Source organism: Chrysemys picta, chromosome 9, assembly GCF_011386835.1.
Source record: "Chrysemys picta bellii isolate R12L10 chromosome 9, ASM1138683v2, whole genome shotgun sequence".
Classification (NCBI taxonomy): domain Eukaryota; kingdom Metazoa; phylum Chordata; order Testudines; family Emydidae; genus Chrysemys; species Chrysemys picta.
Genome location: NC_088799.1, coordinates 30,320,780 through 30,332,950, shown reverse-complemented (window position 1 = coordinate 30,332,950; position 12,171 = coordinate 30,320,780). Strand labels below are relative to the sequence as shown.

Sequence of the window (12,171 nt, the reverse complement as noted above, 5' to 3'; positions counted from 1 at the left end):
GAACTAATGAAATACAAATTAATGAAATAGGAGACACATGCAAAATCTGGATCTGGGTTCAATTTCTGAACCCCACCCTACTCCATACATGCAGAAAGAGAAAATGATGGTGTGTTCATATCCAGATCTCCTTCTAGTTCTACATTAAGTTTAATTTAATTTTACTATAACAAACAAGATCAAAGATGTCGAGTACAAGAATGCATAGAGTTGATGCATCTTTGAATGCAAGCTGTATTTTTCCCCCTTGACACATCAGTCTATACTAACTTTGTTTTAGGTCTTGATCATATGTGCATCCCTGAAAATAGTAGCCGAAATGTTAATTTCTGAAAAAAGTATTTTATCTATTTAAACTTGAAATAACATCCACGCGTCTTGTAGTGTAATGTAGTATAAAGATTAACTAGTATTTTATGTTGTATCATTTACTTTTTTGGCATAGCATGCTTCTTTTTAAAAACACATTTCTATTTGGACAGATTTCATTGCTCATCATATATGCTTAGAAATATGTTCATGTTCCTGCCAGATATACTTCATGAATAACCCACAACATCTGTTCCACTCCTACATAATCTATTATTCCCTATATTCTTAAAGCCTTCATCTGAAGTCCAAATGATAGATCATTTAAACAAAGTTAAATCCAAGCCAACAAGAAATGCCTACACAAATGAACAACAGCTTTTTATATTAAAAACAAATAATGGTATACATAATGAGGACACCTCATAAAACATTCAATATAACAGTGTGTGTGTCTAAATAGAGTTTGTTATTCCATGGAAATCTTTGCTTAAGTGTCTATTTATCCTCTATTGAAAATGTATAATCTAACTTAACATTAGTATACAATTTAAAAAAAAGGACTTAGAAAAACAGAATTTACATTCCCATGTTCCTGGCTTCTGCTTGACTCAGGTTCTCCTCAGGTCCAACAATTTTTATACTTCTGATAGCCTTCTTGGCTTTCTCCCAAAATTTCTTGATGTGCTTTTCATGATAAACCTCCTGTAATCATGTTAACATAATTCAAAATTAATGTAAAATACCAATTGCTGTGCTGTAAGACACAAATAATAAAACATTTAGTATCCAAGTGCAAATTGTACTATCACGGGAAGAAAGAAGAGGTGATTACAATTTTTGCAGATGGCTTCAGAATATTTTCAAGTATTAAAACAAGCTCTTGTTGAAGAACTTAGGAAAACCACTGTGGTGCAACAATGGAATTTGTATTTCTATTATGGTTCTAGTATTGGGGGAGTCACAAACGGTTTATATGATAATTTTGCTGGATGCGTATTTTGCAATCTATGGCCCAAACCCACACTAAAATCTGCATAGATGAACCCTTATGCCCACACAAACGTCTATGGACTTCAGTGGGCTCTGTAGAGATGTAGGGGTCTGCCCACACATACCCAGTTGCAGGATGTGGGCTTAGAGCTTTATAAAATGCATGTAGGGATCAGTGTTTGGATCTTGGGTTCAGTCTCTCACTTTCAGGTTAAGAATGCTATAGAGATAGTACTTCTCACTGCTCTCCAACAATCCTGGTTGGCCAGTAGGAGGAGAGTCACAAAACTTACTCTGGCTAGAGCCACGTCCATCCTTCTGTGAAGTTAGGCAGTTTGTTATGACATGAGGCCTTTTAAATGGACAGAGGTGGGGAAACGGTTTGGACACACTGACTGAAAGAATGGAGTGTTTGTGGGGAGGAAGCAAGGTGGAAGTTGTGCAGAGCATCTTCACCCAAGTTGGTAAAACCAACATTTCTGTGTATATTCATAGAGGTGCTGAATATTGAATAATTCTCTCAGAAATTACTATTTCTCTTGATTGCTAATTTCCTTAGCCTTACAGTTCTCTACAGCATGCAATAGTTCTAAGCCAACTCTCAAATAACATGGCTGGCTTTAGAATAATTAAAAAAAACCCCAAATCGTCACCAATTTCCCCCCTCTTTATATTAAAAAGGATAGCCAACTTCTTTTGATCATTCCAGAGGCTATTTAACTTCTGATTGGCACAATGAGGCACTTGTTTTGCACAATGATAAAAGCCCATAGTTATTACTGGTATATAATCTGCATATCTTTTTACTATTCCCCCCCCCCACAAAAATATTCATAAAGCTTGAGGGCATGCTATGCCACTGATGTCAATGGACTACATGCCCGTGTAAAGAGAGAAAAATACAGGGATCAATCCTGCTATCACATCCTGCAAAGACTTGTGCACTTCAGTAACTACTCATATGATTAATGCTACTGAAGTCAATAGGGCCTAAATCTTGCAGGACTGAGCCCCTAGATAAGTGGTTCTCAACCTATTTACTATTGTGGGCCACGTATGTGGCCCACAATGTGTTATGTGGGCTGCATCCAATACTACCTGTATGGCCCTGAAGATGTCACATGGACCGCAGCTCTGTGCTGACTGGGCTGCAAGCGGACCGTGGCCACAGGTTGAGAACCACTGCCTTAGATGATTAGCAAGGAGCACTCAAAGTAAAAGTCAGCCCAACTGTTCTCTCCTGTGTATGTTTTGGAGACTCATATCTTTCATTTTAAGGCTGGGAGCCTCACGTAATATAAACGTTATGACAAACATCAGGAACCCGAATTGTAACAAAATAACATTGAGGTCTTGGCCACAGAAAGCAGAAAAAAACCTAATATAATTGAATTAAAGGCTCCAGAAAGTGCCTCTTGAATTTAATCAAATAAACTCTGAGAAAAAAGCTATTGCTGCTATTTACCAACATTATATTACCACATATTTTCCATTGCTGCTTACCATATTACGAAAAATCTCAATTACATTTTAGCAATTGCACCTGAATAAAAGTAAAACTGCTCCAGATAGTTCCCCAGTACTTACATTATTATGAATGAAGATACTAAGTAGTTCCTTTGGGTAATCCAGAGTCAACAGTCTGTCTAAAAATTTAGGTAGGAAAGGAGTTGGTTGTTCAATGAAAACACCAATTGTAACCCTTGGATGTTCCTAAAAGAAATAATATGTTGACACAAAATACAACCAGGAACATTTCCCTCCTCTCTAAGACTACAACAGCACGAGCTCAGTCCTGTTTTTAGTACAGTTGATCTAAACTACATATCTAAAAAATCATGCTTCTGTGTGCATTCACTATCTGATTTTACAAGAGGCTAACATAGATGTCCAGTAAACCAAAAGGATTTAGTTTTATTAGGATCTGGGAAACTTTTGGGAAATGAGGAGCCTATACAGGAAGGATGGGCCCCACCTAAACCAAAATGGAACCAGATTACTGGCATGTAAAATTAAAAAGGTCATACAGGAGTCTTTAAACTGAGGGCTGTGGGAAAGTCAGAAGGTGTGGAGTTCTGACAGACACATTCCTTTTGGGAAGGATTTATGAATAGGGATAGAAGTTAATAAAAGTACAGATAAGATCTGAAGAGCAACAGGAAAACAAAAAAGAGTCCCATTTAATTATATCACATGAAGGCAGACAAATAGACACATTTTATAAGTGCTTGTATACAAATGCAAGAAGTCTAAATACTAAAGATGAGAGAACTTGAGTGCCTGATAGTAAAATGAGGCTATTGATATAATAGGCATCACAGAAACTTGGTGGAATGAAAATAATCAATGGGGCATGGCAATACCAGGGTAGAAAATATATAGAAATGACAGAATGGGTTGCACTGGTGGAGGCGGGGAGGGATGGCACTATGTGTGAAAGAAAGCAGAGTCAAATTCAGTAAAAATCTTAAATGAATCAAATAGTTCCATAGAATCTCTATAGATAGAAATGCCATGCTTGAATAATAAGCATATAACAATAGGAATACACTACTGACCACCTGACCAAGATGGTGACTGCGACTGTGAAATGCTCAGGCAGATTAGAAAAGCTACAAAAACAGAAAACCCAATAAAAGAATGGGGGATTTCAACAATCCCGTATTGACTGGGAGCATGTCACCTGAGGTTGGGATGCAAAAATAAAATTTCTAGATACCATTAATGTCTTGGAACAGCTAGTCATAGAACCCACAAGAGGAGAGGAAATTCTTGATTTAGTCCTAAACTGCTCAATAATAACCACCATAATATAACTAAATTTAACATCCTTGGAGGGAGGAAAATAAGCCACACAGGAGCATTGAACTTCAAAAGGGGGAACTACACAAAAATGAGGCTAAGTAAATGAAAATTAAAGGGAACAGTCACAAGAGTTAAATGCCTGCAAGCTGCATGGAAGCAGTTTTAAAACACCATTATAGAGGGTCAAACCCCCCCCCCCACACACACACACCCCAAAAAATAAGAGGACCCCTCCACCCCAATGCCATAATGGCTAAATGGAGTAAAAGAGGCTGTTAGAGATTTAAAACAGTATCTGTTAAAAATGGGAAGTCATATCCTACTCAGGAAAATAGAAAGGAGAATAAACTCTGGCAAGTCAAGAGTCAAAGTATAATTAGGCAGTTGTTCCCCCAAAATGAATTTGAGGAACAACTAGCAAAAGACACAAACACTAACTGCATTTTTTTTTTTTTAAAGAACATAAGAAGCAGCACACATCACAAACAATCAGCGGGGTCACTGGACCATCAAGATGCTAAAGGAGCACGTAAGGAAGACAAGGCAGTTATGAAGAAGCTAAAATGAATTCTCTGAAACAGTCTTCACTGCAGAAGATGTGAGGGAGATTCCCACACCCCGAGCCATTCTTTTTAGGTGACATATCTGAGGAACTCAGATTGAGGCAACAGCAGAGGTTGTTTTGGAACAAACTGATCAATGAAACAGCAATAAGTCACCAGGACCAGATGGTATTCAGCCAAGAATTCTGAAGAAACTCAAATATGAAATTGCAGAACTGCTACTAGATGGACCATTGGTCTGACCAAATATACCATTCTTATGTACTTAACTAAATTCTCTACAAGTTATTTTCATTCTCAGTGTAGATACTGAATATTGCAAGTCAAGGTTTTAAATTACTGGCCTATGAAAGAAATGCATATAAACATTAGAAAAACAATATTTCACAAAATAATTTTAAAATAGTATGCAAAATCTATAAAGTTAATGTTTTAGCTAGAGAAAATACATTTTAGTTGTCTAAAGGAAAACAGACTGATTTTAAAAATAAATTACAAAACTGAATTTATGCCACAAAATATTTTACTAATCCATATTATAAGAGTTCATTAATGCATGGAAAGCAGCCAAAGACAGGAAAGGCATAACCTTATAAACAAGCCATGCTCTACTTCCCTATTAAGGAACTCGAGGAACTATTGATGGGTCAGCTATAGGAGATATACATTGTAGATTCATTTTACTGTAGATTAAAATAAAAATTTTGTAATCATGCAAATAGATTACTATAACTTGCTCGTTAGCATTAAGCAAAATTTATTTTTCTATTTGCAATTTATGGTAACAAGAATAATGAAATAATTCATTAAAAATAGAAGAGAAGTGTTGCAAAGCCAAGCAAAGGCTTTCAAACCATTTAGATGCTAAAATTATTTTGGACTTTCGGTTTAGAACAGTAATATTAAATTACAGCAATGTTATATAAAAAGATCATCTGAAAAAACTAGGTAACTTTTTATCTAGTACAGGTTTGTAAGTTATTTGAGATAGACATCTAAGCTTTTAGTAATGTACTCCTACACACAAAAATTTATCATTACAAATATTTTTCTCTCTCTAAACCAGACAATTAATATAAACATTTTTAAAACTCTCTGCAATGGACGTCAGACAGAAACCAAATATGGGTATAAAAATCTTCAAGTTAGTTCTCTTTAAGAGAGTCTACATTCACTTACAGTGTGTCTGCATAAGATATCAGGATGTGTTGAAATTTCAATGTCATAGTCCAGATGTGAGAGACAAGGTGGGTGAGGTAATGTCTTTTATTGGACCAATTTCAGTTTGGTGAGAAAGACAAGCTTTCAAGCTACACAGAGCTCTTCTTCAGGTCTGGGAAAGGTACTCTAAGTTTCACAGCTAAATACACAAATAGTGTAGCATAAGTGGCGCATATTCTAAGGAACCATTTAAGGTGAAGTAGCCTGTTAACACCCCTGTAATCATGAGGACAAAAAGGGGGATTAGCAAGTTCAAATGGTTGTAATAAGCCATAAATCCAGTCTTTATTATCATAACTTTGCTAGACACTAAAAATCATGATCTTAATAAAAAGAAAGCTAGTCTCTCTCACCAAACAGAAGTAGGCCCAATAAAAGATACTACCTCACCCACCTTGTTTCTCTAATAACCTGGGACGGACATGGCTACAACAACACTGCATACAGCACTGTCCATATGTGAAATCCAGAAACATGTTGGCATGTTTTCCTGAAAGCAAACATTATGTTTGTTCTTCATACCCAGGTTTATATGGACTGCATAGCATTCATAGGGAAAACCAGCTTGACTTACAAATATAATTGCTTGTTTCCTTTTCAACTTGTATTCCAATTTGCATCATTTCAAACAAGAGATGATTAAGTGGTACACAGGCATGTCTTAAAAAAAAATAATTGAAATTTCCAATCTACTGTCATTCTGGCAGGAACTGCTCTACTGAGACTAGTGTCATGGTAACTTATATTGTTGAATTCAAGCAAATGTTAACCACTCTATGAAGAAGATTTATCAGTAAAGTGGCATATGCTGTACTAAAATGCATCACTAAGCAGGGCATATATAATTGCTACCAATAATAGAAAGCACACACAAGCAAGACAAGTAATACAATGGATTTTTAATATTTTTCAAATTCCGTGGGATTATTCTGGGGGTGTGGCCCTTCAAGATAGCCCCCACATTCTCCAGGAAGAAATGCAGAAGCAGCAGCCACACCATCAGCACCAGGCCCAGAGGTAGGTAGCTGAGTCTCTCCACCCCCCAATGCAAATGGAAGACGTGGTCCCATAAGCCCTTTTAAGGAAGCAGCACCTTTACAGCCTCATTATTTCTTATCATGGTCCATCCACCCTCCCTACACCTTACTCAATTGTTGCATTTTGCCTTTAATTAAACTGTAAGCTCTTCAAGGACAAGAATCTCCTCTCTTGTGTGTTTGAACAGCACCACACACACACACACACACACACACACACACACACACACACAGTCCCTCCCATCTTTGCACAGACTTGTAGCTGGTTGAGGGGGACAATCTGCAATCACATACACTTATGCAAGTAGGGTTGCCAACTTTCTAATCGCACAAAACTAAACATCCCGGCCCTTCCCCCTCTCTGAGGCTCCGTCCTCGCTTGTTCCATCCCCCCTCCGTTCATCGCTCACTCTTCCGCACCCTCACTCACTTTCACCAGGCTGGGGCAGGGGGTTGGAGTGCAGAGGGGGTGAGGGCTCGGGGGCGGGGCTGGGGATGAGGGGGGGGAAATGGTTTCTGGGCTGGGGGAGGTGCCAAATTATAACCAAGACGAAAATATTGACATTTGCCACTTAAAATAGTACTGAGAAGTTTATAACTCATTAATCTGTTTCCATTATTATTTTGCAAAATATCTAACATATGAAAACAGCCTCAAGTGTGCTTGAAATGTAACATTATGTACTGCAGCTTTTTTGTCTCAGAAAAATCACTATAAGGGCACTGAAATTCACGTATCAAAGTGTTCAGTTATACATGAGATATACTTACTGTAACCGTTGATAGGTCTATTAAATCTAAATCACAAACACCACATCCAGTTTCACGTGTCCAAGCATTAGGGATATAATTTCCCAAGTAACTGAGGTAAATCTAGTAAGCAAAAGAACAATTCACATTTACTATAGTAAATGCAACCCATCTCCATATCTTAACACAGAGATTAACACATCAGTGTTAATCCTCAAAATAGGTTTAATTTCTGTATAGGTATGCTTTTCTTCCTAAAAAAAATTTTAAAAAAGGGCCGGAATTTGTGGTCACAGCTTCAAGAAGCTGAACAATTGTGGTGGGCATAGTAAAACACATACTGCATTTCACCTGTCTTTGAAAAATGCCATGCCAAAAAAATATGATCAAAACCAAGTTAGTACCCTTCCTGTAACTGATGGTCACTGATATTTATGGGAAAATAGAGATGGGCAAAGGGCAAAACTTCCGGGGAAGGGATTATATAATATTTAGAAGATACAGGTGCACAGATGTCGAATGAACTGGACTGAAGCTTTTTCCCTTTTAAAGCGGCTATTTCAGGACCCAGAAAACAAACAGTGAAACATATTTAACTGATGCACCTGGCTCTCTGACAGGTTCTCTGGCAGTTGTGTTGTCAGCTCTGGAATTGGCTCCAAATCAGTTATATAATTATTCTAAGGTTAGGCTGTCCTGAGTGCCAAATGTTCCTGGATGCCATATTTTATCCATGGCCACATTAGCAAATAAGGTCCCTTCCAAATTCATATTACCATTCTCACGGGTTAAAGGACTTCTTCCATACCATCAGAAACCTGTTTTAGAATTTGCCTACTCATTTGCCCTACAACCACTCCTATTATACTTAATGAGTAGGCAGCACATAATTTCCCATGTGAAAACTGCTCCATGATAAACTAAAATTATTACAGTTTGCTTGTACTTGCCCTGATATGTTTATTTCCCTTTTCTTTATCGTATGTAGTAAGTGGAAAATATTTATCGAAGTCAGACAAAAAATAAAGCGTTACCGGACTTTCAGATACCTAAAAATAAATCTGTAAGAGTGCTTAGCCAAATAAAATATGACACCAATACAAAGATAACTACACTAAGGAACAGTGTAAAGAACACTTTACATTATTGCTATAATTTTGCTCCTACCTTTTAGATAAAAAAGTAATCCACTAAACCTAATGAGTTCAACAGAACATGTATAAAAGAGAAGTTTCTTGCAAATACTAAGTATTTTAGTTTTGGAGATTATTTCAATTCATGGCCATTCCCCAGCTGGTGAATGTTTAAATGTTTTTCTAACCTGTTCATCACATTCATGTATCTCTGCTTAAGCTCTATTGCCACAGAAGGGCACAATCAGACTATTGCAAAATGGTTCAGAGAAACTCATAGTAGGATTTTTTTTCCTGCTTCAGTAGGTTTTTAGACTAAAATCCTTAAAATGCTTTTGCACTGTGACAGAAGTGGGTTAAACTGCTGCGTGACTATAAACAGGAAAGAAGTTTTGTTTAATATAGAGTATTTTGGGAATTAGGCTTCACCCGATTCACACATATGAGAATACAATTGTATCCGAGTGTTGACGGCTAAGTAGAGGTACTAATTAGTGCCAAATAGAATCAAGCAAATATTAGGCCAAGTAAGGAAAACTTATCTACTAAAACCATTCCCAGAACCCACAAAAAAATGTTAGCAAATGAGGCCTCAAATATATTCTAGATGACATTGCAGCCTATAACTCCTACAGCTGAACTTTTCAAATGTTTTCAATTACTAGCTTTTAAATGGTCTGTAGGTTAAAATTCATGAAAAAATTAATAGTACAATTTACATGTAATGCATATGACTGGAAGGACACATGCAAACATTAACCCTTGTAAATGGAAGCCATATGGAAGAAATATCAGCCATCTAGTATGAATTTTAGAATTATAAGTCAACCATAGTTTACAGCATCTAATACAGGAGATATTAATTTTAAATGATGAAATGCTAGGGCGGAAAAAAAAAAAAAAACTAACAGTCAGTAGTGGCTGGGATTTTAAAATGAGAAGTGTTGACAGGACGGCAGTTGGAGCCTTGAGGCGTTATACTCCACTTCTGTGCCCTGCCTGGGACTTCTCTTCCTCTCATAGCCTCTACATACTTCATTTGCAAAAAGCCCCACTATGCATAAATCACCTACTATGATTACGAATAAAATCAAAGTTCTCCACTTGCTGTTCAGCAATGATAGCTCAATGAAAGCATCAGCTTCTGAAATCCAGAGCTGCAATCAAGTTTGCTAAGCAAAGAGTGAGCAGTTGCTATAACTTGTTATCAATATAGTGGCAATGGAATAACAGGCTGAGGAGTAAGTGATCAGCACAATATATGAAACTTTGGCCATGTGACTCTTATTAACTTTAATTGGGAAGTGAGCACCTCATTTCCTGGTGCTATGCTGAAAGTTTATTTCAGTTTCTTTTGTTGTCTTATTAAAACTGGTCCTTGATAAAAGCTGAAAAAGTGACTGTCACTTACTTTAGTGGGGCCATTTCCATGCAGAGTGATGGGCAGCGTCTCATACACTGAATTCCTAGCTCTTACTCTTCCTTCTTCAAATTTCAGAAGAACTTCATCTGCACATTAACCAGCATGTTAACAATACGAATGAAAATAGTTAATTGGAGGATGCTCAAGTGATTGGTGCTGTGTCACAATTAACAGACTTTAAATTTATTCTGGTATTGTAAGTAGTCTGGCCCTAGTCCCGGGCCCCATGTTCAATTCTTGGCTCTGCCACTATTTTGCAGGGTGAGTGAGGGCAAGTGCCTTTCTGCCTTATGCCTCAGTTTCCCATCTGTAAAACAGAGATGATACAGACCTCCTTGGTAAATGCTTTGAGGTCTATGGATGAAAAATGGCATAAGAGCTAAGTATTAATTTATTTACACTACTTATCTTATGGGCTTTCTTATTATCTTAGTCTTTAAGCACTGCACAGGTAAATTAGATGTGGAGGATAAGGTCCATAGGGAACTTCAGAGGTTTTTATGCTCTACATACTTCACATGGTTTAAGAAGCTTTGCCTAGAGCTTAACTTTAACTTTCCATTTACGAAGGAATTCAATTGAGATGTTCCACAGTTGAAGGTCAAAGGTGAAGGTAAGGAAGGAAGGAAGTTCGTGCATACATAAAAAAAGGATTTCCAACTAAAATTATGACAATCCAGTCAATGTAAGGAAATTAAAAATTAAAGCTAGCCTATTCCATTATATGCCTTGCTACTAGAGTGATCTCAAATGAATATGTGATTTTACATACCATATGTATTTTGCAAGCCCTAATTAAATTTAGTTAGGGAAGGATGGAAAGGTCAGTCAACTTCACTGTCACTGTTAGACAAACCTAGTTTTAGACATATCAAAACTATCTAAAATTAATATTTTTGCTAGTGATACAGAAAAATCAATTGATATTGTACATATCAGATCTGAGAGACAGGATAATCTTACTAATGTGTTCATCATGGAGTAATCTCTTGCATACATGTATAATTTATTTATTTATTTAAAATAAGGGAGAACTATTTTCACTTTAAAAAGCAAACAAAAAAAGAATGTTAATGGCAGACATATGCAGTACAGGCCAATCAATATATGTGCTAATACACATACCAACAGCTCCATTCAGGGTCTGGAAAATTCTGCACTTGTGGTCCAAAGTAATGTTAATACGTGCCTAAAAATTAAAAACAGCAAAGACACTGAGGTGTTATAAAAGTTAGCACAGCACACGTTTAAATGTATTGACAGATGTTAACCAGTTAAAAGTTACAGTTTTCTGTTTCATCTGTTTTGGGGAATCTAATTGCAAGTTTTTAAATCTTTCAATACTCTTCTTTTTCAAAGTCTCATTTAGCTTTACAGCTGACAGTTACTTGCACACGTATTCCCTCCAGAACATCTGATTCATCAGAAAATTGTTTAAATTGATCTAGTACATAAGTAGGGCCCTTCTAAATTCACAGTCCATTTTGGTCAATTTCACAGTCATAGGATTTAAAAATAGTAAATTTCATGATTTCAGGTATTTAAATTTGAAGTTTCATGGTTTTGTAATTGTAGGGGTCCTGACCCAAAAAGGAGTTGTGGGGGTGAAAAGGACTCACGAAGTTATTGTAGGGGGGGGTGCGGTACTGCTACCCTTACTTCTGTGCTGAAGCTTATGGGAGTGCTGCCTTCAGAGCTGGGCAGCTGGAGAGCAGCAGCTGCTGCCCAGGAGCCCAGCTCTGAAGGCAGAACCGCTGTCAGCAGAAGTAAGGATGGTATGGTATGGTATTACCACCCTTACTTCTGTGCTGCTACCTGCAGAGCTGGGCCCTCAGTCAGCAGCCGCCACTCTCTGGTATTGCCACCCTTACTTCTGCGCTGCTGCTGGTGGGGCATTGCCTTCAGAGCTGGGTGCCTGGCCAACAGCTGCCTCTCTC

General features: G+C 37.3%; 1 protein-coding gene across 3 annotated transcripts in view; it reads right to left on the bottom strand.

The window, feature by feature from the left end:
- The window catches only part of PLOD2 (procollagen-lysine,2-oxoglutarate 5-dioxygenase 2), a 73,354-nt gene that overhangs the window by 22,368 nt on the left and 38,815 nt on the right, over positions 1–12,171 (bottom strand). For all 3 annotated transcript variants that reach the window (XR_010590630.1, XM_005303281.5, XM_005303282.5), the window contains exons 6-10: positions 11,360–11,423; positions 10,223–10,320; positions 7,700–7,801; positions 2,890–3,015; positions 893–1,014 (exon numbers count right to left, since the gene is read on the bottom strand). Coding sequence is in view for 2 of the 3 variants with exons in the window: in XM_005303281.5 (XP_005303338.2) it covers positions 893–1,014; positions 2,890–3,015; positions 7,700–7,801; positions 10,223–10,320; positions 11,360–11,423 (512 nt within the window). In the remaining variant the exon portion in view is untranslated. The remainder of the gene's footprint in view (positions 1–892; positions 1,015–2,889; positions 3,016–7,699; positions 7,802–10,222; positions 10,321–11,359; positions 11,424–12,171) is intronic.